Source organism: Arabidopsis lyrata (genome assembly GCF_000004255.2).
Source record: "Arabidopsis lyrata subsp. lyrata unplaced genomic scaffold ARALYscaffold_5, whole genome shotgun sequence".
In the NCBI taxonomy this organism is placed as follows: Eukaryota; Viridiplantae; Streptophyta; class Magnoliopsida; order Brassicales; family Brassicaceae; genus Arabidopsis; species Arabidopsis lyrata.
In genome coordinates, this window is record NW_003302551.1 from 11,243,261 (window position 1) to 11,270,896 (window position 27,636).

The 27,636-nt window shown below is 36.8% G+C and overlaps 4 protein-coding genes and 1 pseudogene across 7 annotated transcripts; 3 read left to right on the top strand and 2 right to left on the bottom strand.

Annotated features, from left to right (window-relative positions):
- On the top strand, positions 1–27,636 carry LOC9311747 (probable disease resistance protein RPP1). Its single transcript, XM_021024607.1, is given in 6 exon segments — positions 1–1,221; positions 1,394–2,501; positions 25,267–25,572; positions 25,702–26,038; positions 26,041–27,236; positions 27,318–27,636. Coding segments are annotated over 5 exon segments (3,519 nt in total). The 5' UTR covers positions 1–631; the 3' UTR covers positions 27,219–27,236; positions 27,318–27,636.
- On the bottom strand, positions 5,874–10,058 carry LOC110228161 (V-type proton ATPase subunit H-like). Of its 2 annotated transcripts, none has more exons than XM_021024609.1 (12): positions 9,935–10,058; positions 9,499–9,588; positions 9,287–9,412; positions 9,072–9,174; positions 8,913–8,985; positions 8,188–8,253; positions 7,998–8,115; positions 7,477–7,638; positions 7,037–7,162; positions 6,812–6,937; positions 6,442–6,621; positions 5,874–6,353 (listed from the first exon to the last, which is right to left on the bottom strand). In XM_021024609.1, the coding sequence occupies exons 2-12, from the start codon at positions 9,526–9,528 to the stop codon at positions 6,105–6,107; spliced, it is 1,359 nt and encodes a 452-aa protein (XP_020880268.1). In that variant the 5' UTR covers positions 9,529–9,588; positions 9,935–10,058; the 3' UTR covers positions 5,874–6,104. The 2 variants fall into 2 exon arrangements, with proteins under 2 accessions (XP_020880268.1, XP_020880267.1); XM_021024608.1 differs by lacking the exon at positions 9,935–10,058 and adding an exon at positions 9,810–9,928.
- On the bottom strand, positions 12,041–14,495 carry LOC110228162 (histone deacetylase 9-like). Its single transcript, XM_021024612.1, has 13 exons — positions 14,340–14,495; positions 14,122–14,239; positions 13,976–14,050; positions 13,682–13,901; positions 13,532–13,595; positions 13,343–13,435; positions 13,154–13,262; positions 12,997–13,046; positions 12,812–12,902; positions 12,671–12,741; positions 12,486–12,584; positions 12,321–12,387; positions 12,041–12,235 (listed from the first exon to the last, which is right to left on the bottom strand). Exons 1-13 carry the CDS (start codon positions 14,478–14,480, stop codon positions 12,162–12,164), a joined length of 1,272 nt encoding a protein of 423 aa, XP_020880271.1. The 5' UTR covers positions 14,481–14,495; the 3' UTR covers positions 12,041–12,161.
- LOC110228163 (probable disease resistance protein RPP1) lies at positions 14,612–16,201 on the top strand. Of its 2 annotated transcripts, none has more exons than XM_021024614.1 (2): positions 14,612–15,929; positions 16,051–16,201. In XM_021024614.1, exon 1 carries the CDS (start codon positions 15,132–15,134, stop codon positions 15,885–15,887), a length of 756 nt encoding a protein of 251 aa, XP_020880273.1. In that variant the 5' UTR covers positions 14,612–15,131; the 3' UTR covers positions 15,888–15,929; positions 16,051–16,201. The 2 variants fall into 2 exon arrangements, with proteins under 2 accessions (XP_020880273.1, XP_020880272.1); XM_021024613.1 differs by having other exon boundaries at positions 16,041–16,200.
- On the top strand, positions 19,319–21,163 carry LOC9313419 (annotated as a pseudogene). The gene is made up of 5 exons (XR_002331768.1): positions 19,319–19,718; positions 20,111–20,246; positions 20,409–20,476; positions 20,550–20,636; positions 20,882–21,163. The product of XR_002331768.1 is annotated as a putative low molecular weight protein-tyrosine-phosphatase slr0328 (transcript).

The following is a 27,636-nucleotide window of genomic DNA, read 5'->3' on the forward strand; positions in this document are numbered from 1 at the left end:
GTGGTGGAGCATATGTAGGGGCAGTGATTCTGTCGTTAGCAACATTTTCCACTAAATCTCACTATATTTTCCTTGAAACAATCATGGAGTTTCTGTGCAAACAAAGTCGTCAACGGTCTAGAGCCTCATTAACACAAATTGTTTCAACTACAAAACTCTCTGGATATTTCTAGTCGTTTCATGCATCGGTGAGATTATGCTGATGGTTTTACTCTTCACTGTGGAATCGAATTGATTGGACTGGTTCTTGATGATTATACTGATGGTTTATTTGTTTTCAATTAGTGTATTGAGCCCATTTATTGGTTATGTGTTCTTGATTGTATATGTTGGTTACAATCAGCCTAACCAATGTCTTGCTCATCAAGACCTTTGGGGCAACGGATAATTATATTCGGAAAAGACGTGCTCCAGTTTTTTTTTTTTTTTTTGGGTCAAACTATTCCCCTCAATAATGTTGGTCATTAATTAAGTTTCATTTATACAATAATATATGGTAAAGGAAACATACATGGAGTTTCCCTACCAGGCTGCCAATATAGTCAACGTTGTGTATCCATTTACACAAAGCCTCTTCCTCTTTCTTAATCCTTCATCTATCTAAGATCTTGATTCACTCTATACCATACTAATGAATTCTGCTTCTTTTTTCCTGGTCTTAGTCGCAGCCGCTATAGGTTTCTTCATGCTTTTCAGAAAATTCAAATTCCAACAAGAGAGCAAAGATACTAAAGCTTCTTCTTTATCTCTTCCATCTCCTCTAACTTCTGTGTCTCGAATCTGGAAACATGATGTATTCCCGAGCTTCCATGGGGCAGATGTCCGAAGAACCCTTCTTAGCCACATCATGGAATCGTTCAGAAGAAAGGGAATTGACACATTCATTGATAATAATATAGAGAGGAGTAAGCCGATCGGTCCTGAGCTCAAAGAAGCTATCAAAGGATCGAAGATTGCGATAGTCTTGCTCTCCAAGAACTATGCTTCTTCTTCCTGGTGTCTTGATGAATTAGCGGAAATCATGAAGTGCAGGGAAGTGTTGGGTCAGATAGTCATGACTATTTTTTATGAAGTGGATCCAACTGACATAAAGAAACAAACCGGAGATTTTGGAAAAGCCTTCAGAAAAACATGTAAGGGTAAAACCAAAGAGCATATTGAGAGATGGAGAAAAGCTTTGAAGGATGTGGCCATAATCGCCGGAGAGCATTCTCGCAACTGGTTTGTCTTTTTGATTTCTACTCTCCTTAATTAATATTTACTTATTAGAGTTTATTTGTAGCTTTCAAATAAATATCAAGACAAGAAAATGCATATGTTTTGGATGTGTGTATATGAGAATTGTTCATGACTAGACTAATTAACAATTTTACTCGATATCAATCAATGTTAGGAGCAATGAAGCGGAGATGATTGAAAAGATATCCATTGATGTTTCAAACATGTTGAATTTATCCATACCATCAAGTGATTTCGATGATTTTGTTGGGATAACAGCTCATATGGAAAGGATGGAAAAGTATTTAAGCCTAGATTTGGATGAAGTAAGGATGATTGGGATTTGGGGTCCGCCTGGGATTGGTAAGACGACCATCGCTACATGTATGTTTGACCGATTCTCCAGCAGATTCCCACTTGCTGCAATCATGGCGGATATCAGAGAATGCTATCCAAGACTTTGTTTGGATGAGCGTAATGCACAATTGAAACTACAAAAACAAATGTTGTCTCTTATTTTCAATCAGAAAGATATAATGATTTCTCATTTAGGAGTGGCACAAGAACGTTTGAAAGACAAGAAAGTGCTTCTCGTTCTTGATGAAGTAGATCACTCAGGACAATTAGATGCCTTGGCGAAAGAAATTCAATGGTTTGGTCCTGGAAGTCGGATTATTATCACAACAGAAGATCTAGGAGTTTTGAAGGCCCGTGGGATCAATCATGTTTACAAAGTGGATTTTCCATCAAATGACGAGGCTTTTCAAATCTTCTGTATGAATGCCTTTGGTCAGAAACAACCATATGAAGGTTTCCGTAAGCTAGCTTTGGAAGTTATGGCTCTAGCTGGTGAGCTCCCTTTGGGATTGAAGGTTCTAGGCTCCGCTTTGCGAGGGATGTCCAAGCCAGACTGGGAAAGGGCACTACCAAGGTTAAAAACTAGCCTCGACGGAAAAATAGGGAGCATTATACAGTTCAGTTACGATGCCTTATGTGACGAAGATAAATATCTATTTCTTTATATAGCCTGCCTTTTTATATACGAATCAACAACCAAAGTGAAAGAGCTTCTTGGAAAGTTCTTGGATGTGAGGCAAGGTCTTTACGTATTAGCTCAGAAATCTCTCATATCCATTGATGGAGAAACAATCAAGATGCATACTTTGCTAGAACAATTCGGAAGAGAAACTTCCCGTAAACAATTCGTTCGTCATGGCTTTACAAAACGTCAGCTTTTGGTTGGTGAAAGGGATATATGTGAAGTGCTTGAGGATGATACAACAGTAAGTTTTTTCCATTGCATCTCCTCTATGAATTGAGTTTATTTGATTACTAACCAGCATTACTTATATTTATTTTTGGCTCATTTTACAGGATAGTAGACGTTTTATAGGGATAAATTTAGATTTATCTAAGACTGAGGAAGAATTGAATATAAGTGAGAAAGCACTTGAAAGAATGCATGATTTTCAATTCGTTAGAATCAAGGATAAGAATCGTGCTCAGACTGAGAGACTGCAGTCAGTACTGGAAGGTCTGATTTATCATTCTCAAAAGATTAGATTACTGGATTGGAGTTATTTCCAGGATATATGTTTGCCTTCTACTTTTAATCCGGAGTTTCTCGTCGAACTAACTCTGAAATACAGCAAGCTTCAAAAGCTATGGGAAGGAACTAAAGTAAGTAGTTTTGATTAAAACTTTCAATTTTCAATTTTGTAAAAATCTATAATTTGTTTCCGAAAATGTTTTTTCTTAACAAACTCCAAATTTATAGGCCAATCGTATCAACATGATCTTCTTTGTCAAATGCAGAAACTTAAAAATCTCAAATGGATGGATTTGGGTGGTTCTGAAGATCTAAAAGAGCTTCCCGATCTTTCAACAGCAACTAATCTCGAAGAAGTAAATCTCCGAAATTGCTCAAGTTTAGTGGAACTTCCGTCTTCAATTGGGAATGCAACCAAACTTGAGCTACTGAATCTTGATGATTGCTCGAGTCTTGTGAAGCTTCCATCCTCTATCAATGCCCCTAATCTGCAGAAATTGTCTCTAAATAATTGTTCACGTATAGTGGAGCTTCCCGCTATCGAGAACGCAACTAGTCTCCGGAAATTGTTTCTCGTTAATTGCTCAAGTCTGGTGAGAATCCCTTCTTCTATTCAGAATGCGACCAATCTCCGGGAATTTGATCTCACAGATTGCTCAAATCTTGTGGAGCTTCCATCTATTGGGGATGCAATCAAACTTGAGCGACTGTGTCTTGATAATTGCTCAAATCTTGTGAAGCTTTTCTCCTCTATCAATGCAACTAATCTCCATAAATTTTCTCTAAGCGATTGCTCAAGTCTTGTGGAGCTCCCCGATATCGAGAATGCGACTAATCTCAAGGAATTAATTCTCCAAAATTGCTCAAGTCTACTAGAGCTCCCTCCTTCTATTGGAACTGCCACAAATCTGAAGAGATTGAATATTAGCGGATGCTCAAGTCTCGTGAAACTCCCCTCCTCTATTGGAGATATCACTAATCTCCAGGAATTGTATCTCAATAATTGTTCACGTGTTGTGGAGCTCCCCGATATCGAGAATGCGACTAATCTCAAGGATTTAATTCTCCAAAATTGCTCAAGTCTACTAGAGCTCCCTCCTTCTATTGGAACTGCCACAAATCTGAAGAGATTGAATATTAGCGGATGCTCAAGTCTCGTGAAACTCCCCTCCTCTATTGGAGATATCACTAATCTCCAAGTGTTTGATCTATCCAACTGCTCAAGTCTACTAGAGCTCCCTCCTTCTATTGGAACTGCCACAAATCTTTGGAGATTGAATATCAGTGGATGCTCAAGTCTCGTGAACTCCCCTCCTCTATTGGGGATATGACTAATCTCGTAGCTTTTGATCTATCCAACTGCTCAAGTCTTGTGGAGGTTCCATCCGCTATAGGAAAACTTCAAAAATTGTCTGAGTTGAAAATGAGAGAATGCTCAAAGCTAGAGGCTCTTCCAACAAATATCAACTTGGAATCTCTCCGTACACTTGATCTCACAAATTGCTCCCAGTTGAAAAGATTTCCTGAGATCTCCACAAACATTAAGTATCTCAGGCTCACAGGAACTGCAATAAAAGAAGTTCCTTTGTCGATCATGTCATGGTCTCGTCTTTATGACTTTGGGATTTCATACTTTGAAAGCCTCAAGGAATTCCCGCATGCTCTTGACATCATCACGGAGCTGCAGTTGAACGAAGATATACAAGAGGTTGCTCCATGGGTCAAGGGAATGTCTCGTTTACGTAAACTCAAGCTCTACAACTGCAACAATCTGGTATCACTCCCCCAACTTTCAGATTCCCTATCTTACTTAGATGCAGATAATTGTCAATCCCTTGAGAGACTGGATTGTACCTTTAACAATCCAGATATTCGTCTCAAATTCTCCAAATGCTTCAATTTGAATCAAGAAGCCAGAGATCTTATCATGAACACATCGACTTTTCATCCTGCGATCATATCATGTACACAAGTGCCTGCCTGCTTCAATCACCTGGAGATGTTACCGGATAGTTCTGGGGGTTCCTTGACAATCAAGTTGAATGAGTCGCCTCTTCCCACATCCTTGAGATTTAAGGCTTGTTTCATGCTGGTTATGGGTAACGAAGAAACTGGTGCTGATAAGAGTTTGATGGAAGTAATGATTAACATCAGGGACAAACAGAATGATCTCAAAGTTCGGTGTACACCAAGCCTTTATAGTATACAGCCACTTTTAACAGAGCATATATACACATTTGAAGTTGAAACAGAGGAGGTGACTTCCACCGAGCTTGTCTTTGAGTTCAAAACACGCTATAGCAAATCTTGGAGGTCCCTTCCTGATTGGAAGATCAAAGACTTGGGGATATCTTGGAGGTCCCTTCATGATAGCAATTGGAAGATCAAAGACTTGGGGATATCTTGGAGGTCCCTTCATGTAGATGAGCGTCGATGGGATACTGTTAGAAATTTTAACCCATTTTCATCTTTAATTTATTTGAAGTTTATGACGTTGTACGTGTGAAAGATTATCAATGTGCAGTGTTGGGTTATGTTTAAAATTTAAATTAATTGCAGTGAAGAAGATATATGCAAACAAGGACGGTGAAGATAAGAGACGAGGAAGAGAAGAAGCTGTTGAGACTTTAAAATTCATGTATTGAAAGCAAGATTGAATTTCCCACCTGATGCAGATAAAAAGGTACCTTTGGTGTTTGTTGTTTGCTGGACTTTTGAATTCTTCTTTTGGGAGATTTTAGAACTGCTTTCATTGAATTTTCAGTTTAAGCTAAACATGTATTAGGATGGAGCAATATCAAGTGGAAGATAGGAGAATGCGGGATACTCCAAACCTTGGAGGTTCCTTCGTGTTAATGAACATGGTGAGGTTAAAAACTTTTATCCCATTTCCATCGTTAATTATGTGATTCTATAAGTTTTAAAATTTGTGCATAATTGATACTAATTGCAGATAAGGAGATATATGCAAACAAAGATAGAGATGTTAAAACCGTATTTTCAGATTTGTTTTCATTTTTAAGTTAATGTGTTGTCTCTCTGTAACAAATGAGCCTCTTTTTATTGAATATATATACAATAGAAGGGAAAAAAAACAACCCAGAAATACAACAAATTTGGCCCAAAATTGTCTCTCTGTAACAAATGAGCCTCTTTTTATTGAATATATATACAATAGAAGGAAAAAAAACAACCCAGAAATAATCTATTTAAGCATACAATAGCAGAGCAGATATTTTCCAGGATACATAATAAACAGATGATGCATGTTTTGTTTGGACACAATCTGTGTGTGTTTTATTTACTTTCCATATTATAGAAACATGCAAAGTTCCCATCAAGCTTGCAAGAAGCTAGCGTACTTCGCACCCAGGAGAAGCCTCTGGATGCACAAGAGGGCGTTCTTGGTGACCTCGGCGTTCTCGTGGTTCATCAGTTTCATCACTCGTTCTTTCGCCTTGAGGTCTGTTAAGATCACTCTCCCCGCTGCATGGTACTGTATGAACTGTGATAGATCAAAGCATGCCACCGCCAACGATCTTGGATCACTAGACGTGTCCAGGATCGTGAGGAGGACCCTGAGTATCTGTATCCAACAAGTTTTAACATGTGATTAGGAGGACCAGCCCGCTTTGTGCCCTTTGATTACCGAGACAGGTTAAAAGAAGAAATACCTGGAAGTCATTTTCCTCAAAGCTTGTGACATTCTCACGCCAGAAATTGGCATCTTTGTGCATTGGGTTCCAATCAAGATGGCCAAGAAGAACCTCTTGCTTATACTTGTCAAAGGAACTCAATTTCCTGATCTTGTCTTTTAGCCCTTCTTCTAGTTGGTTCAGTGCATCCAGCAAGTCCTTACAAGTTCAGAATTTAGCGAGTTTAACTATGACCATCAAGTACTAAAAACACATCTAATGTTATCGGCATCACTTCTATTAACCAAATTTCTCGCTGTAGCTTTAGCAGAAATTAAAGAAATTCATCTTCCCCACGACAACTAATAAGCAGCAGTCCTCAGGCTTTGTATTTAAATTGTCTTCTTACCTCATCACTCCATGCTTGTGTTTTTAGACTGTGGATAATATGTGGGAGTCCAAGATCAACCATCTGGGCACCAAATGTACCTTTTGGAAGCAAGTTCCTGAACGTCAATATGACCACCCTGACAACCTGTAAGATATAATACCGTCAAATAAACATAATAACAAGTGCATGTGCATCACACCACATTTATGCAAGTTAAAGATCAGACAAAAAAACATAACTCACCTTTTCCTTTGTCGAGCTCTTAACCACTTCCGTGAGCCTTTGCATTGTCCTAGATGTTGCTAAGTACTCTATTGCAGGCTCATAATAGGACAGAAGCCACACGCAGAGACATGTTTCATACAAAATCTGTGGTTAAAAGCACACAAATCACAGGAATTAGGTACTGAGAAATTATAGCAAAAAGAGAGTTGTTCTTTCTTCTGACAACTAAAACAGAACTATCTCATTGTTACTAATTTGTCCAGCCCACACTTTAGAACAAGGAAGCAATATAAATCAACAGATTTAGTAGTTATTTGAAATTCAAAGTTATTTTCACCCCCAGAGTGTCTGTCTAGTAATCACTAATCACCTTTCTGCCAAGAACTTTGCATGATTTGGAAACTGCCATACTTATTTACAACTCTAGTGGAAATTACTTCCCCTAAAAATATAGTTACCTGGATAGATTGCTGAGTGGATGCAGGGGAGATTAAAGGGACAAGTAACTTAACCCCATCTGCCTGAACAAACGACGATCTGACAACATGTTCCTTAAGCAGTGATGATAGGCAGCTGATTGCAATTGGAACACCACGAGTAGGATGAGAAGGTTGCTTCAACTGCATATCAAAGCCAAGGATTGTAATATCCATGGTGGACATCAAAAGCTTTTCTGGATTCACTATGTCACAACATAAAGGTTCCCTAAATATCAAACTCGCATCAACTTATTAGCCAACATCAAAGACTTTTTGCCTACTCAGAATAATTGTTTGTTTGTGTTAGTGTTTGCATTTGCGTAATTTAACAAAGACATGGTGAGAGTGGAATTGTTATTGCTGATTTTCACAAAATAAATGTTATATGAGCTCTAGCTCTAACAATGGCATTGCCTACAAGACAAAAAAAACTAGCACTTAAAACAACAATGCAAGACCAACATAAACTAGAACGAGAGAAAGAGAAAAGAAGAAGAAACCTGAGCACAAAGCCATTCCACCAACCCTTTGAGAACATCATCAAGTGTAGTAATCTGTTTCTTTGAACCCGAAGCTTCTCCATTAGCAATAACACCATCACCAGATTTTGGCCTAGCACTATATGTAAATGAGGCTGTATGTTACATACATGAAATGATAGAATTATGATAGATAAGCTTTATTAAATACCTTATTATCCAGGCAAGGATCTTGCAGCTTTTTTCTTGAATGAACCAATTTCCCTTCCACAGCAACCTGAAAAGAACATATCTTTTAGCTTGCCTACTTTTGCAGATAAACAGACAAAATCAAGCATACAGTGACTTTGACTAAACACTTTGTCTCTATATATGTCGTTTGATAAAGATCATCTATTTTTTTCATACAGTTTCACCGAGCCCCAACCAAGTTATTGCCAATGCTATTTGGTTGAAGAACAAATACTACTTGCCTGTAGCTGAAAGCAGTTCCCCCCAATGGAGCATATGTTTCCCCTTTTGTCAGGAGGATTGTATTTAGTTTAACAAACTGACTCATCATCACTCAATTCTGGATCTCAGAAAAAAACGAGCAAGGACCAAGGCAATAGAACAGAAAAAGCAACGAAATCTTGTGCTGGACCACTACAATTTATTTACAGGACAGAAACATCAGGTCAAGTGAAAATGTCCCACTAAACATAACACACCGAGATTAATTCTTTTTTGAAAAATAGCCATTTCCAATCACTAGGAAAGGTTAGGTTCATTTGACACCATAGATACAGTAGAATACAAGAAATGAGCAAAATCCAAGAAGTCCTAGACCTTCCCAAAGCAGAAAGAACACATACGATCAAATAAGCGACTTTATCCCCCTTAACAATACTTGTCTGAACCAAAATACAGTCATAAAGCTATACCATAGGGGCTCACCTCAAGAAAGGCTCGTAAGTATCCTCATGTGCCAAAGATTTATCATGGAATAACCGAGCTCGTGTCGGGTTTTCTGTCAAACAGTTGATACATTAATATTAATCGGTATCTAACTAAATGAAGAAAATTTAAAAGCACATATCTTCAGGTTCCATTTACCTGAGAGCATTTCATAAATCAAAGCCAAAACATATTCAACTGTTTCTTCCTTGAATATATCACGTAAAATGCTAACAAACAGATGAACATAAGCTGGACCATCCTGCAATAACACCACCACATATTATCACTTCATAACAACAAGGTAAACGCTTGCATGATCATTATACAAAACTTCAACCACTAATCAGAAGAAAGCTTTGTAGAAGATTTACTTCATCCAGCAACTGTGCCCTTGCACTTTCGGGTTTTTTATCGTAGCGCCTTAAATGCTGGAGACTTGTTGCTGAAATCAGCTTAGTTGTCATGTAAGTCTCCCATGGTATGTCTCTTTTCAATACCTACAAACAGCAACAGAGATTGAATCAATTCTGCAGATTTACTTACTTAATGAATAAGTAAATGTATGCAAAATAAAATCACAAACCTGCTCTAAAGTTAGTTCTGCATGATCCATGGATATAGTTCAGAAGCTTAAACAACACTTGAGATTATTGAACACTACTGATCCAAAACCCTACAATTGTAAGACAGAACAAAGCATAACTTTCTGAATTGTGACTATTTTTTCAATCAAACAAACACGATCTACAAGCATCCATGAAATGTGAAGAAGAAAATTTTCAAAAACTCAGATCAAGTAGCAAACGCAATTCAAATACTTTCAAAATCGATTGAATCAGAATGATAGAATAAAGAAAGGATTTGATTTAAGAAAAGTGAAATTGAGTTTTTGACCTGAAGGAGAAGACAAAAGTGAATGATCAAGAGAGATTGAGAGAGCTTCTCTTAAACTCGGATCTGAAGCGTGGAAGGAAGTTAGAAGAAGAAGAAGAAGAAGAAGAAGACAGCTTTCTATTTACTGGAAATTACGATATTATCCCTATCTTTTTTCGCCTTCGTGTCGTCTTCTTCGGTGGGTCTGACGTTGCCGTTGGATCTTTCTACGGAGGTTTTGTGTTTACCGGCGAATCGATTCCGTTGGTCGAAGATGGACCCGTCGGTTTTTTTTTTTGCAGGAATTGATGTATATTTGGGCCTTTGGGAAGCCGAAAAGGCCCATTAAAGATTGATTAATTAAAGATTGGTTAAGCCCATTAATCAATTTCTTTTGGAAGTTGAGATGTGTGATTGATTTAGTCATGGAGTGTTGAAATTAATAATCCATGGTTGATATATTTTGATGTATATTTGCAGAGGGTATATTGGATGTGTATGGACAGAAAGAGGGAATTTGTCTAATATTGGTGTTGTTGCTTGACTTTGAAACTCCTTTTGGGAGATTTTGGAACATTTTTCATTGAATTTTTATGTTAAGCCATAAAAATTTGGAAATTCATCCATGGAAATTCCAAAAACTTTATTTTATTTTTGGGCGGACAACAATCTGTCAGATACCAAATTTTCTATGTAAAAGCTGTCAGATTTAGTTTAAGACTATTTTTTTTTTGCCAGCAGTCATAAACTATAATCTATAAATATTATTAAACCAAAGGTAATTTAATCTATAAACGGTTTTATCGCCGTACCCGTAATCATTCAAAGCTTTAGAAGCTTTTTTTTTAAAAAAATTTAAATCTAAGAAATCGAACCAATAAACTTGAAACCATCAAAATCCAAACAAAATCGAATCGTAGTAAACCAAAAAAGAAAAAGAAAAAACGAATCACCTAGTGGTAAATCTCTGTTGGGATTATTATATTCCTCACAACAGAATTTTAAATTTTTATTGTTTAACTTAACCATGGTTAACACATTAAACCCTAGGGTTAGATTTTGACCACCTTCGTATAAATATATATGTAAAACCCTACATCACTCGCAGCCCCCAATAAATTACATCTGCAATTCTGCACCACGAAACCAATTCTGCATTCTCTCGATTTGCTTATCATTTTCTCTGTTTCTTTTATACAATTGTGTTTTTTGTTTCACTTCTTTCTAATGATTTTTTATAGTTGTATACCCATCTGATTGCAAATGATGAGTTAATCACCATTGATAAAAGAAGCTCAAATTATTGAGTAGTGTTGGAAATCATAAACTTCCATGACTCTGATGCAATTTTTATCAAGAAAACCTCAAATTCTTGATCAGTATTTTTTTTCTGTTCTTTCTCAGATTTTGTTAATAATCATTGAATTTTGGTTTTCAAATCTATTTTTATTTGTTAAATTATTCGCTACATTGTTTTTTGACATTCGATTTCAGTCAGATCTACCTAAATTATTTCTATTCAAAAGTATTTCTCATTAGTGTTTTTAATCTATTTTTTTTATGCATATTTAGGGCATACACAATGGGACAAGTGGGAGGATGTGTGTTAGTGGTAATTTATTATTAAAATAACTTAAGAGGTTAAGTTTAAAAATAAAGAAAAAGACTAACCGAAATCGTTGTCAAGCTTAAAACTGCTGCCTTTATTCATCGCAACCACTCATAGGAAGACAAGTGAGATAACACCCGAGTGTTATCACACATCCGGATTCAGTCTCCAAACGCACTATTCCATTATTTTCGATTTTTTTATTACTCACACCCCTCTAAAAATTATCCCACTGTGTATGGTCTTAGGCCATACATAGAGGCGCAACTTTTGTTCGGGTGTTATAATTAAAAAAAAAACAAAAAAAAACAAATAGTGATGAAAGGGAAAAAAGATGGGTATAGACTTACAATTGGGTGTAAGTGCCACATGTCTCACTCTCCTTTCTATTATTTCTCTATTATCTCTCTCCCTCTTCTCTCTTTTTTTTTATTATCACATAAAAAATATTCTAACATATATACTCAAGTTTATTCACTGTGGATGCTCTTAGTGTCTTATATAACTTGAATTGAATTTGATCAAAATTGAACTTCTGGATAACCAAACTGAAAAAAAAAGTAAATCAAAAACTGTAACAGTGACGAAGTAATGAACAAGAAAAGCTCCATTAATATACACCAAGAGAAAAAGATGAAGAAGCTGGAATCAATCAGTAGTGGTTTTGGTGCCCAATAGCCGTTAAAATGTTGTTATCATTACAATTCTCATAACCAAACAAAAAATAAACAACAATGGATTGTCTTCTGTTCTAAGAATCGAAGTTACGAAGCATCATTATCATTGTCCCCATCGAAATATTCATCGTCTCTTTGGACCTGCTTATCTCGCGAACGCTCTGAAACAATCAAACCGTTTACAATCGAACATTAGTCACTGAGAAAACAAAGGGATTAGATTTCAAGGTGGTTATCGATACTTACGATCCACACGTACATCCGGGTTTTGTTCATCTTCATCAAAATCCGGTATGTAGAAATCCGGTGGAACCTATGAAATTCAAGTAAAAAACTGATCAGTATTAAGATAACACCAAAAAAAAGAAGATTGATTAAAGCATCAGTTGTCCTACGATGATCCGAGTTTACCTCCTGCATCTGTACGCTTGGAGCGTGTTGAATGTATCGCAAGTTCTCCAAAATCTGCACTTTGATCGAACTGATGTATGATTTGGTATTCAGATTCTCCTGTTTCAATTTCAAAACACAAAACATCAAGTATATAGATTTTGTTAAAGCAATGAGGAACTATAAGTGACATAAGAGCTCCTTACAATGTGACCACCTGGTATCTTCAAAGAAAAATCCGGCGCAAAATACTTGATGTAGTCATTTTCAGGAATCTCTGCAGAACAATTAACCCGTGAGCATGTGACGTTAACCGTACTATAACAAACATTAAGAAATTTACTAACCATTAGGAAGTTCTGTGTCCAAAAGAATGCCAGTCTCAACGGTCCAACACCGAGCTACATTCTCCTTTGTGTATCCTCCACCTCCTGTAACCTAATAAACAATCAGTAAAAAACTGACTCCGTCATCAACGAACTTATGATTACAGAAAGGAGTCGTACATATAGAGTCAAGAGAGATTAAATACCAGTAAGGGAAGATTGAACTTCTTCACAAATTTAACACATTCGGCATGTCCTGGAAAATGCATAGCAGAAGCCATTTTAAAACCCGATTCGCAAAGAAACTAGCAAACGAGAGATTGAAAGAGAGAAAGAGATTTTGATTACAAGAAGAAAAAGCACCATCAATAGAGAGATTAAAGCATCCTAGTCGATCCCTGGCCAATGAATCTGCCCCACATTGAAGAACAATTGCACCCGGTTGATATATCTCAACAACCTTGGAAATTATCTAGAGATCAAAGAAAATGATCAAACACACAAAAACAGTGAAAGCATTGAGAATTTGATTGTTTCAGTTCAAGAACTTACTGTCCTGAACAGACGGTTGAAACTACTGTCATCAATTCCATCCTTCAGCGGCACATTAATGGCGTAATATTTCCCTTCTCTTTCTCCTATTTCCTTTTAAAAGAAAAAAAAAAACATCACAATGAAAATTCATCCAAACACATTGAAACCGTCCTCACAAATCAGGAAATGAATTCTGAATATTACTACCTTAACATCGCCTGTCCCTGGAAAGAACTTATCCCCAAACTTATGAAAGCTAACAGTCATTACTCTGCCATAACAAAATTCAAAGATATTAGCAATCAATTTCTATAGAAACAACTTTCGAGAAGTAGTGTTATGGACTTGTAACTGTACCTGTCAGTGAAGTAAAAAGCTTCTTCAACTCCATCACCGTGATGAACATCTATATCTATGTATAGCACACGGGGATGGTGTTTTAACAACTCAAGAATTCCTAGTACAAGATCGTTGATGTAACAAAACCCAGATGCATCACATTTTTTGGCATGGTGCAGCCCGCCCGCCCAATTTATAGCAATGTCACAGAGTTTGTTGTTTAACCTGCGTGCAGCATCTATAGACAAAATTTGCAGTCAGTCATTTCTCAAAAGTGACAAGCAAACATTAATATCAACTACGTGTATTTACCTATGGTTCCGCCGGCGTAAATTTGACAAAATTCAAACAAATCTTCAAAGACAGGACAATCCTCTCCAAGATTATCTGCATCACAGTAACTTATTTCAGCAGAACATGTAGATTGCAAAACCAATTAATGAAGATACACAACTTACATCTAGCCATTTCATTGGGAAACAAGTTTTGATTTTCTGGATTGATTCGTTGCAGGAATTCCACGTAGTCGGGAGAATGGAACTGAGCCATCTCAATAGGATATGCCTTGTGTGGACGCTGAAACAATAGAGAACATAAAATGATGTACAGTGAGATCGTAAACAAAAGGAATAAAGGATCAAGAACAAGAAACATGAAAGATGAGCAAGAGACTGACATAAACTTCCATCTTGCTATGGAAACCATATGCATGGATAAGATAATGAGTCATACAAAGCCTGTGAGATTTCATCGGGTGATTCGGACCAAAATACACGCTCCCCACATCCCCTGCAACCCAAAAAAAAAAAAAAAACATTCAGCATAACATCACAATCTCCTATAAACTGCCACAAAGGCTCGATCATCAACAAGAAAATAATCTGAAACTCTCATCAGAGTTTGAATCATGCAGAACATCTTGAAGTACGAAAAAGGGAAGTTATAAAAGTCAGAGAGAGACTTCACGGTTCCAGCCTCTGCAAACAGAGGCGATGACAGGGAACTGTTTGTAGGAGGCGCGAAGGAGACACTCGCGAGCAACGTCGTCGGAAAGATTGGGGATAAGTTCCATCGAGAAAGTATCAAAGATTGAAACTTTTATTTATCTGTTTGTGGAAAAGTGAAGAAGATTGAAGCTTTAGAAGAGGGAGAGATATTGAAACAGTTTTAGTAAAAGAGAGAATTTTGGATTGAGAGCAGGTTGAAGATGATGATGATGGTGATTGTGAATGGGGAAGAGGAGAGTGTGCCGCTTTATAGATATTTGAAGATAAGTGTTTAATTCTAGAAACTTGTTGATTCATTCCTCGTTTTTTTTTCTTTAATACTACAAGTTTGAGCAACTGGATTGTGGAATTTCCCTCGTTTTTCAGATTGCTCGCAATTGAAAAGTTTTCCTGAGATTTCTAATAATATTGTGGATTTCAAACTCCTAGGAACTGGAATCAAAGAGGTTCCTTTGTCGATCATGTCGTGGTCTCGTCCTTTAAAATTTCGGATGTCATACTTTGAAAGCCTCAAGGAATTCCCGCATGCTTTTAACATCATCACGGAGCTGGTTTTGGTAAGGGAAGATATACAAGAAGTTCCTCCATGGATCAAGGGAATGTCTCGTTTACGTAGACTTAGACTCTACAACTGCAATAATCTGATTTCACTCCCCCAGCTTTCAAATTCCCTATCTTGGATAGATGCAAATAACTGTAAGTCTCTTGAGAGACTGGATTGTTCCTTTAACAATCCGAAGATTTGTCTCCACTTCGCCAACTGCTTCAAACTGAATCAAGAAGCCAGAGACCTCATCATACACACATCAACTTCTAGATATGCTATATTACCGGGTGCACAAGTACCTGCCTGCTTCAATCACCGACCTACTGCTGAAGGTTCCTTGAAAATCAAGTTGACTAAGTCACCTCTTTCTACATTCTTGAGATTTAAGGCTTGTATCATGCTGGTTAAGGTTAATGAAGAAATGAGTTTTGATCAGAGATCGATGAGAGTAGAAATTGACATCAAGGACGAACAGAAGGATCTCAAAGTTTTGCGTACACCAAGAGGCTTTACAATAGATCAACTTTTAACAGAGCATATCTACACATTTGAACTCGAAGTAGAGGAGGTGACTTCCATGGATCTTGTCTTTGAGTTCAAAACATACAATAGAAAATGGAAGATCGGAGAATGTGGGCTACTCCAAATTTTGGAGGTTCCTTCATGTTAATGAACATGATAAAAGCTTCAGAGATGGCATTAGAGGGAGGAGGTTAGAAGGTTTTATGCCATTTTCATCTTTAACTAATAAAAATTGTGCATTACTTATGCTATACTTGTGTATGATTATCAATGTGTATTGTTGGGTAATTTCTAATTGAAGTTATTTGCAGAAATGAGATATATACAAACAAAGACAGTGAAAATAGAGATGAGGAGGGAAAGAAGGAAGAATCTATGTCATGAGTAGAAGAATCTGAAAATCCAACACTAGGAAGCTGTGGCGACTTTGAAGTTCATGGAATTGAGATAACATCATTATCTAGACTGATTAAGGCATTTGATTTCAGAGAATTTGATCTTGTTCTTGCAATGAATGAACAAACCAAAGGTAGAGTAAAGAGTAATTATTCAACATTCAACCAAAAATATTATGTGGTTAGAAGTGCTTAGTTTTTGAAGAGTTGAAGTTAACTTCAGTTATTGATGAATGTTGATGTTTTGCAGAGGACATATTGAAGTCTTTTAATGTACAAAATCAAGAGGGAATTTCCCACCTGATGAAGATAAAAAAGTACCGTTAGTGTTTGTTCTTTAGAAAGTTGCTCCTCTAGTTAGGTTAATAAGCATCACTTTAGAGCTCATTTAGTTGTAAGTCAATAAAGTCACTATATAAGGTCGTTTAGGCAAAGAAGTAAACGGGAGTCATCATATGGGGCAGTTAACTCGGTTGGTAGATGTGGGGCTTAGTTTGCACTTCTCTTAATGCGTCTTTCAATTCAAATGCTTATATTCCTGGTTGATCTGTTTTGTTAGGAGAAAGCTCACATGGAAACTTGAATATTGATCTCTTAATTACTTGGTCTACTTGTTTTCTTTGACAGGTACTGGTCTTGGTAGAAGATGCATGTGACTGTTTACTGGATAGTATCACTACGGCAAGTTGATGAAATTGCAAGTTCAAAATCTTAATTCCGGAACTATTAGGAAGACTTTATGCCTTTAAGAGAATCCCACAATCAACATTTTGGCAAATTTGATTCAACAAAGCTGCATCTGAGATTTTCTTTGTAATTGGTTGTGAATATTATGATAAGTTCGTTGCCGCAGCTTGACCATAAACCATCTATGTAATTTAGCAGTCCAGACAGTGTCACCTTTTTTGTACCGTGGGTCATAAGTTTCGTCGGCCTCCAGATGTGGTTCATCAAAAGTCTTATCTTCCAACTCGATCAAACAATCAATATCTTCCACAACAATAATCGAACGATTAGCAGTCGCAATTAGCTATCGCCAGAGCTCGGAATTGTTGTTTACTATAGACAACTCTAAGTCATAAATATCGAAGTTGAGTTGATTGGCCATGGCTGCGATCAAGCTTATTTTCCTTGTTTTTGGTGGAACATACAACAAATAACCCCTCTTCCAAGCATTACCAACCCTCTTATATATAGAAGTCTCTCCATTGTATGAACTGGTCAAGATCTTTCATCATAAATCTCTTGGGATCCCCATATCTCTTGACATCTGAATCTATTGCTAGCGTCTTGAAGGTAAAAGGATGGTCAAGAATCACACAGGTCCAAGCGTTTGCGTAAGTCCCATACATGTTATATGGGTCTTTAGCGTTGTTTATAAAATTGTCCATTGTTACAACAATTCAACACTGGTGAAAATCCTAGTGGATGTAGAAAATTTTGAAAAGAGAAGGAAATAGAAAATACAATTCAACACAGATGATGTACTAGAATCGAAGGAAAAAAGGTGGAGCAGGTTTTGTTTGGACAGGGAAAAACAGGAAACACAATCTGTGTGTTTGGTTACTTTCCCATATATAAAGAAACATGCAAAGTTCCCATCAAGCTTGCAAGAAGCTAGCGTACTTAGCACCCAAAGAGAAGCCTCTGGATGCACAAGAGGGCGTTCTTGGTGACCTCGACGTTCTCGTGGTACATCAGTTTCATCACTCGTTCTTTCGCCTTGAGGTCTGTTACGATGACTCTCCCTGCTGCATGGTACTACTGTATAAACTGTGATAGATCAAAGCATGCCACCGCCAGTGATCTCGGATCACTCGACGCAGGGGCGGATCTACAGTATGAATAGGTGGGGCACGTGCCCCACACTACTTCTTAGTAATTAGCTAGTAACATCTTAAGATTAAATCCTTTAGTTCACAGTTGGTAACTGGGCGACCCATGTGGCATATACTATTTGCTTTTAGTTCTATATTATTTTTCTATTTACAGTTTAACTTTAACAAATTTAATTCATATTTTTACTGTAAAGTATACATATATCTTAATTGAAAAAATGTTAGGAAAAATAGTAAATTAGTAACATTAAACAAAATTATCACTTTTGTAGTCTCTTAATTTATTATTTTAGAGTTTAAATTTGTGTTAATAAGTAAATTTAATATATTATATATATTTATAGTGAATGGAAGTTTGTAACTGTCTATTTTCTAATTAATAGTAATAGATGTAGTTAAGTATATTTATAAACCAATAGAAACAGTACTTTCAAAAAATTATGTGTGTTTCTTTGTAATTGGTTGTGATTATTATGTGACGAATCGCAGCTTCACCATCTCTGGAATTTAGCAGTCCAGAGAGTGTCACTTTTTTGGTACCGTGGGTCACAAGTTTCTTCTGCCTCGCAAAGTGGTTCATCAATAATCTTATCTTTCAATTCGATCAAACAATCAATAACTTCTACAACAGTAATCGAATTGTTGTTATCTGGGTTTAGAGTGATGATCTTGAGCGTTTTCTTCTCTTGCTTCACCAACGTGGCTCTTTTCACCATGAATGGTTGGATTCAAGGTATATGTCGTTAAATTTCTTGGACTCAACATTGCGGCAATGGAGGACCATTGAAGATGTCCACAACTTACTCGTCACGTTCTACGGTAACGTTATAGTCATTTTCTTTCTCATGGTTTACTCACTTTGATTATTTTGTTAGAAGGAGAGATTTTGATTAGCCTCAACGGCCTCAAAGAGTCCGTGTGAACGACTCTCATCCAGTGTTCTAAAAAGCGGTCTAGGCGGTCGCCTAGGCCCCGACTAGGCGCTAGGCTCTCATCCGACGCCTAGATAACCGCCTTGACCGCCTAAAATTACATAGATCTTGTTTAATGTATTTTTTAATTTCAATTAGAGTTTTATTTATATATATAGTTATAAATATTCATATATTGTTTAATATAAATATAAATAAATATTTTATCTAATTTTTGTTTATAATTTCATAATTTTTAGTTTTATATAGATATTTTATATAACTTTTATATATAATATCATATTGATAATGTTTTATGTTATAAACGTCTAAACCGCCTAAAAAATCGTTTAGGCCCCGATTAGGCGTTCTAGGCGCTAGGCACTGGGTCACCGCCCGCTTAGCGCCTAGCGCTTTCTTGAACACTGCTCTCATCAAATGAACACCAACATTTGAAAGCCTATATTGCCAATTATACCCCTCTCTTCCTTTGCCTTTCTGGGGAATGAATGATACTCCTCCGTCACACTACTACTATCCCAAGCTCACGGCTTCTCCAACAATCGCTTCCTATTTACTATTTTGCCACCACACTTACTTTCTTCCTTCTAATTTCCGATCATCTGATAAAAAACCCAGAATTTCTCCTTCCCTTAGATGGCGACGACTCCGACGCAGAGCAGCGAAACTAAACCTTTCTCTGTTCTTTTTGTCTGTCTCGGAAACATTTGTCGGAGCCCAGCAGCTGAAGGTGTCTTTTAGAGATTTTGTGAAGAAGAGAGATCTCGATTCCAAATTCAAAATTGATTCCGCTGGAACCATTGATGATCACGAGGTATAACAATAATAATTCAGTTTCGAAATCTAATTTTAGGGTTTATGAGAGATGCTTGATTTGAACAATTGGTGAATGATGGTTTTATATGTAGAAACTAGAAAGGTTTGGTTTTGGTTTTAGGGTTTTTTGGTGGATGTAGTTTTGTCGGAATACAGAGCTATAGAAACTTTGAAATTAATGTTTCTGAATCAATTTTAATATGAAACTGCTCTTATTACAAGGGAAGAACAAAAACAGTAATCTATTTTATGATGATTGGAACAATTAGTGGATGTAATTTGGTCGGAGTAAGAAATTTATGTTTGATTTTGGCTTTAGGTTTTTAGTGGAGACCTTGGAATTTATGTTCCTGATTCAGTTTTTGATTTGTGAAACTGTTGTTTAAAAAGGGGAATATGGCGGATCCAAGAATGACAAGTGCTGCGAAACGTCGTGGGATTGAGATAACATCATTATCTAGACCGATTAAGGCATCTGATTTCAGGGACTTTGATCTCATTCTTGCAATGGATGAACAAAACAAAGGTAGAAGATTGAGTAATTTATTCAACGTTATAGAGGAATTGTGTGGTTAGATCGATTTCTATGCAAATGGGATTCAGCCTAGGACTAGGAATTTGCAAGTTGAGATCTGATTTGTTATGGATTATTGAAATGAATATGAATTTGAATGTTTGATGTCTGCAGAGGATATATTGAAGGCCTATAATGTATGGAAAGCCAGAGGGAATTTCCCGCCCGATGCAGATAAGAAGGTACCGTTAGTGTTTGCTGGACTTTGGAACTCTTTTTAGGCTATTTTCAAAACACTTTCTTTGAAATTTTCAGGTTAAGCTAATGTGTTCGTATTGCAAGAAACACAATGACAAGTTTGTTCCTGATCCATATTATGGTGGAGCTCAAGGTTTTGAGAAGGTAATTACCATTAGATATTTAAGCTGATTGTGGATTAGTAACTTTTGGTTTAGGCAGATGCTACCTATAAAATTTCAGCTATATTGTCTTTTCAAAATGGTTTATAAGACTTTCAAAATGGCATGCCACTATCACTCCCAAGTGACCTATTTGAGAATTTTACTGTTTGATCTGTTTTGTTAGGACAAAACTCACTTGGAAATTCGAATCCTGATCAGTGACTTGTCTACTTGTTTCTTTCACAGGTACTGGACTTGCTTCAAGATGCTTGTGAGTCTTTGCTGGATAGTATCACTGCGCAAAGTTGATGATACTACAAGTTCAAAGTCCCAATCCCAGAACCTTTTGTTGTTTTTGCACATAGAATTGAAAATTCTCTTATTACATTTAAGCATCATCATTGATGTCAATAGAGTGAGAACTGATGTGAAGCTTGAATCTTGTTGGTGTTTTCCTTGAAAAAACCTTTGTTAAGTGATCTACTAATGGATCATTAATATTGAGATTGCTAGCTTCAATGATTTCAATAGTTTGTGAGGAATTATCTTGCTGATTCTTAAGAACAGATTCGTGTATCATAGAGGGTGGCACTCTTGAGACAAGAAATCGAAGATCAGCTGAGAAATTGGAATGCTCATGGCTGATGAATCAAGCTCGAGAAGAAGAATGAGAAACAACAATGGGGGAAGCAGAATTCCTCATAGCTCTGATACCATATTAAGAGAGAGAGAGACAAAATAAAGTGTATTTTCTCATTAAACTTAGAATGAATGTACATGTGAGTATCCTATACAAGTATAATCTCTAACTAACTATACAAGTATATGCCTTGTTTGAAAAATCGCTAGGCGCTAGTCGGGCGCTCGGCATGGGCCTAGCGATTAATCGGAAAATCGGATTAAAATCGGAGATTAATCGGGGATTAGTTTTAGGGTTATTTTAATATGCTTAAAATATATTAATCCAATATTGTTTTCAAAATTACAGTAAAAACAATTTTTTATGATTTTTATTAAAATTTGAACACAAGTTATGTAAAACATCACAAACTCCCAATTCAAATGATTGAATAACAAAAATAAAATATTTTTTTTATACTTGCAATCTAAAAAATAATCGGGGTATGTAAAATTAGGCGGAAAATAATCGGATTAGGCGGGAAGTAATCGGATTAGGCGGAGAATAATCGGGTTACTGATTTTTTAGGGGATTAGTCATTAATCGAGGCGGAGAGGGTGGGCCTAGCGATTAAGCGGGGAGTAATCGGGGTTAGGCGGGGATTTTTAGAACAGGGAGTATATGTGACGGGACTGTATAAAGTGTATATATCTAATAACGATTAAATAATATGAACTCTTTTGTTCTATCATTATTATTATTAGGGAGAGAAATAGAAAAAAAGAAAGTGTGGACGTGAAGTGTTGTTGCTTGAGATTAGGCCTTGGCACAAATATGGATCCACATAGAACCAAACCGAACCGAACCGAAATTGATGGGTATGGTTCGGTTCTGGTTCTAATAAAAATATCGATTGGATCTTGAATTTCAGATCTATGGGTATTGGTTCGGTTCGGGTAAGAACCGAGATCCAAATGGGTACCCGAAAAATATAATCCATTTACCTATATCTATATATCCCAAAGCCCAAATCCATACAAACTTAAACCTAAACCCAAGCCCAACAACCCACTATATATATTTCATAAACCTAAAGAGAAACCTTGTAATATCTGAGATTGAAGATCAAGACAAGCTTGAGAAAGGTAATATCTCTTGTCAATTTTCTTGAATACTTGTAAATCTGTGTAGTCTAAGTGTCTTAATTATTGTCTGTTTTGATGTTTAGAGTTTGAGTTTGGCTGCGAAGGGAATTAAGCTGACTCACGTTTTGTTAAGAAGATGGTGATGGACTCTAGTATCTATTCAGGTCATTTTTTCCCTTTCTCTAGTTCTATTCTCTGTGATTCAAATTTCATTTCATTGTATTAAAAGTCTTTTTGTACATTTTATTTCAGGTTTTGTGGTGTTTTTTGATACAATCTTTGGAGAGAAGAAAAAGGAGAAGATTGTAATTTGAAACAGATTTAAATTTCGGGTTATTTTGGTGTCTTAAAAACTTGTGTTTTTCGGTATCTTTGAAACTTTGGGTGTCTTTTGACATAACACTTTCCAAGTTTCGAATATTTTTTGGATTTGTAATGGTATGCTTACTAATATGTGATTGCATACTTACCTAATTGCATTTGAATATTGTATTATGATTGTTTTGTTTTCTCGGTTCCAAAAATACCCAAAATAATTTGGTTCCAAAATTTATTACTCGAACCGAACCGAACCGTAGAGGAACCGTAGAGGAACCGAACCGATTTTGATTTGGTTCCAATATGGTTCCTAAATTTCAGAACCAAAATACTAAGAACCGAACCATTTACCCAAACGTCCAGGCCTACTTGAGATGATAATAGTGGGGACATTACTAGTTTGAATTATAGTCATATCTCCCTTATCGAGAACAGTGATTTTGTCGTTTGCAACATTTTTTCCACGAAATCTCACTATATTGTCAATAGAATCGTCATTGGTCCTTTGTTAAAATCACGAAATCTCTTCTTCTTTGTTAAAATCCTTCCTCCATCCATCTAGGATCTTGCTCCATCCTTCACCATACTAATGAATTCTGCTTCTTTTTTCCTGGTCTTGGTCGCAGCCGCTATAGGTTTCTTCATGCTTTTCAGAAAATTCAAATTCCAACAAGAGAGCAAAGATACTAAAGCTTCTTCTTTATCTCTTCCATCTCCTCCAACTTCAGTGTCTCGAATCTGGAAACATGATGTATTCCCGAGCTTCCATGGGGCAGATGTCCGAAGAACCCTTCTTAGCCACATCATGGAATCGTTCAGAAGAAAGGGAATTGACACATTCATTGATAATAATATAGAGAGGAGTAAGCCGATCGGTCCTGAGCTCAAAGAAGCTATCAAAGGATCGAAGATTGCGATAGTCTTGCTCTCCAAGAACTATGCTTCTTCTTCCTGGTGTCTTGATGAATTAGCGGAAATCATGAAGTGCAGGGAAGTGTTGGGTCAGATAGTCATGACTATTTTTTATGAAGTGGATCCAACTGACATAAAGAAACAAACCGGAGATTTTGGAAAAGCCTTCAGAAAAACATGTAAGGGTAAAACCAAAGAGCATATTGAGAGATGGAGAAAAGCTTTGAAGGATGTGGCCATAATCGCCGGAGAGCATTCTCGCAACTGGTTTGTCTTTTTGATTTCTACTCTCCTTAATTAATATTTACTTATTAGAGTTTATTTGTAGCTTTCAAATAAATATCAAGACAAGAAAATGCATATGTTTTGGATGTGTGTATATGAGAATTTTTCATGACTAGACTAAGTAACAATTTTACTCGATATCAATCAATGTTAGGAGCAATGAAGCGGAGATGATTGAAAAGATATCCATTGATGTTTCAAACATGTTGAATTTATCCATACCATCAAGAGATTTCGAAGGGTTAGTAGGGATGAGAGCTCATATGGATAGGATGGAACAATTCTTACGCCTAGATTTGGATGAAGTAAGGATGATTGGGATTTGGGGACCGCCTGGGATTGGTAAGACAACTATCGCCAGATTTCTGCTTAACCAAGTCTCCGACAGATTTCAACTTAGTACAATCATGGTCAATATCAAAGGATGCTATCCAAGACCTTGTTTCGATGAGTACACTGCACAATTGCAACTACAAACCCAAATGTTGTCTCAGCTGATCAAGCATAAAGATATCACAATTTCTCATTTAGGAGTGGCACAAGAACGTTTGAAAGACAAGAAAGTGATTCTCGTTCTTGATGAAGTGGACCACTTAGGACAGTTAGAAGCCTTGGCGAAAGAAATTCAATGGTTTGGTCCTGGAAGTCGGATTATTATCACAACAGAAGATCTTGGAGTTTTGAAGGCCCATGGGATCAATCAAGTTTATAAAGTGGATTTTCCATCAAGTGATGAGGCTTTTCAAATCTTCTGTATGAATGCCTTTGGTCAGAAACAACCACATGAAGGTTTCCGTAACCTTGCTTGGGAAGTTATCGCTCTAGCTGGTGAACTCCCTTTGGGATTGAAGGTTCTAGGCTCCGCTCTGCGGGGGATGTCCAAGCCAGAGTGGGAAAGGGCACTACCAAGGTTAAAAGCTAGCCTCGACGGAAAAATAGGGAGCATTATACAGTTCAGTTACGATGCCTTATGTGACGAAGATAAATATCTATTTCTTTATATAGCCTGCCTTTTCAACTTTGCATCAGTTCATAGAGTGGAAGAGGCTCTGGCAAACAAATTCTCACATGTGAGGCATGGTCTTCACGTTTTACATGAGAAATCTCTCATATCTATTGAATACGAAAGAATACAGATGCATACTCTGCTACAACAATTCGGAAGAAAAATATCCCGTAAGCAATTCGTTCATCATGGCCTTACGAAACATCAACTTTTGGTTGGTGAAAGAGATATATGTGATGTGTTCGACTATGATACATCAGTAAGTTTTGCCATTGCATCGCCTATATGAATTGAGTTTATTTGATAACTAATCATCATTACTGATTTTCTTCTGGCTCTATTTCAGGATAGTAGACGTTTTATAGGGATAAATTTAGATTTATCTAAGACTGAGGAAGAATTGAATATAAGTGAGAAAGCACTTGAAAGAATGCATGATTTTCAATTCGTTAGAATCTATGGTGATGATCTTGGCCAGACTAAGAGACTGCAATCAGTATTGCAAGGTCTGATTTACCATTCTCAAAAGATTAGATCACTGAATTGGAGATATTTCCAGGATATATGTTTGCCTTCTACTTTTAATCCTGAGTTTCTCGTCGAACTAAATCTGCAAGACAGCAAGCTTCAGAAGCTATGGGAAGGAACTAAAGTAAGTAGTTTTGATGAAAACTTTCAATTTTTTTTTAAATCTATAATTTGTTTCCGAAAATGTTTTTTCTTAACAAACTCCAAATTTATAGGCCAATCGTATGAACATGATCTTCTTTGTCAAATGCAGCAACTTAAAAATCTCAAATGGATGGATTTGGGTGGTTCTAGAGATCTGAAAGAGCTTCCCGATCTTTCAACAGCAACTAATCTCGAAGAAGTAGATCTCCAATATTGCTCAAGTTTAGTGGAACTTCCGTCTTCTATTGGGAATGCAACCAAACTTGAGCGACTGTATCTTCGTGATTGCTCAAGTTTAGTGGAACTTCCCTCTATTGGGAATGCATCCAAACTTGAGCGGTTGTATCTTGATAATTGCTCAAGTCTTGTGAAGCTTCCCTCCTCTATCAATGCCTCTAATCTCCAGGAATTGTCTCTAAAAAATTGTTCACGTGTTGTGGAGCTCCCAGTATCGAGAATGCGAGTAAATTGTGGGAATTAAATCTCCTAAATTGCTCAAGTCTACTAGAGCTCCCTCCTTCTATTGGAACTGCCACAAATCTGAAGGAATTGTATATCAGTGGATGCTCAAGTCTCGTGAAACTCCCCTCCTCTATTGGAGATATGACTAAACTCAAAAAGTTTGATCTATCCAACTGCTCAAGTCTTGTGGAGGTTCCATCCGCTATAGGAAAACTTCAAAAATTGTCTAAGTTGAAAATGTATGGATGCTCAAAGCTAGAGGTTCTTCCAACAAATATCGACTTGGAATCTCTCCGTACACTTGATCTCAGAAATTGCTCCCAGTTGAAAAGATTTCCTGAGATCTCCACAAACATTGCGTATCTCAGGCTCACAGGAACTGCAATAAAAGAAGTTCCTTTGTCGATCATGTCATGGTCTCGTCTTTATGACTTTGGGATTTCATACTTTGAAAGCCTCAAGGAATTCCCGCATGCTCTTGACATCATCACGCAGCTGCAGTTGAACGAAGATATACAAGAGGTTGCTCCATGGGTCAAGGGAATGTCTCGTTTACGTGTGCTTAGACTCTACAACTGCAACAATCTGGTATCACTCCCACAATTTTCAGATTCCCTAGCTTACATAGATGCAGACAATTGTCAATCCCTTGAGCGACTGGATTGTACCTTTAACAATCCAGATATTCATCTCAAATTCCCCAAATGCTTCAATTTGAATCAAGAAGCCAGAGACCTCATCATGCACACATCGACTTCGGAATATGCGATCTTACCGGGTACACAAGTGCCTGCCTGCTTCAATCACCGAGCTACTGCTGGGGGTCTCGTGGAATTCAAGTTGAATGAGTCGCCTCTTCCTAGAGCCTTGAGATTTAAGGCTTGTTTCATGTTTGTTAAGGTTAATGAAGAAACTGGTGATGGTTGGAGTTCGATAAATGTATATCATGACATCATGGACAATCAGAATGGTCTCAATGTTCGGCGTAAACCAAGGAAGTGTTATATAGATCGAGTTTTAACAGAGCATATCTACATATTTGAAGTTAGAGCAGAGAAGGTGACTTCCACTGAGCTTTTCTTTGAGGTCAAAACAGAGAATGATAGCAATTGGAAGATTAGAGAATGCGGGCTATTCCAAATCTTGGAGGTCCCTTCATGTTGATGAGCATCGATGGAGGAGGTTAGAAATTTTTAAGCCATTTTCATCTTTAATTAATTTTAAATTTGTGCATTGTCAATGTTTAATTAGAATTAATTGCAGATAAGGAGATATTTGCAAAACAAAGATAGAGAGACGAGGAGAAAAAAGAAAGAATCTTAAAATCTTAAAGATACAATTCAACACTGGGAAAAATAGAAAAGAGAAAACATATATAGAGGAGTCGGATTTGTTTTCATTTTTAAGTTTATGTGTTCCTTTCTCTGTTTTTTGTTTTAATATTTGATTAATATGTTTTCTTCAAAAAAAAAAAAATATTTGATTAATATGTTGTGATAATGGAATGCACAGACAAATTTCAGCAGACGAGCAAGTCTTGTTGTTGCAGTCATAAAGAGTAAATCAAAAGTGTCTCATCTCA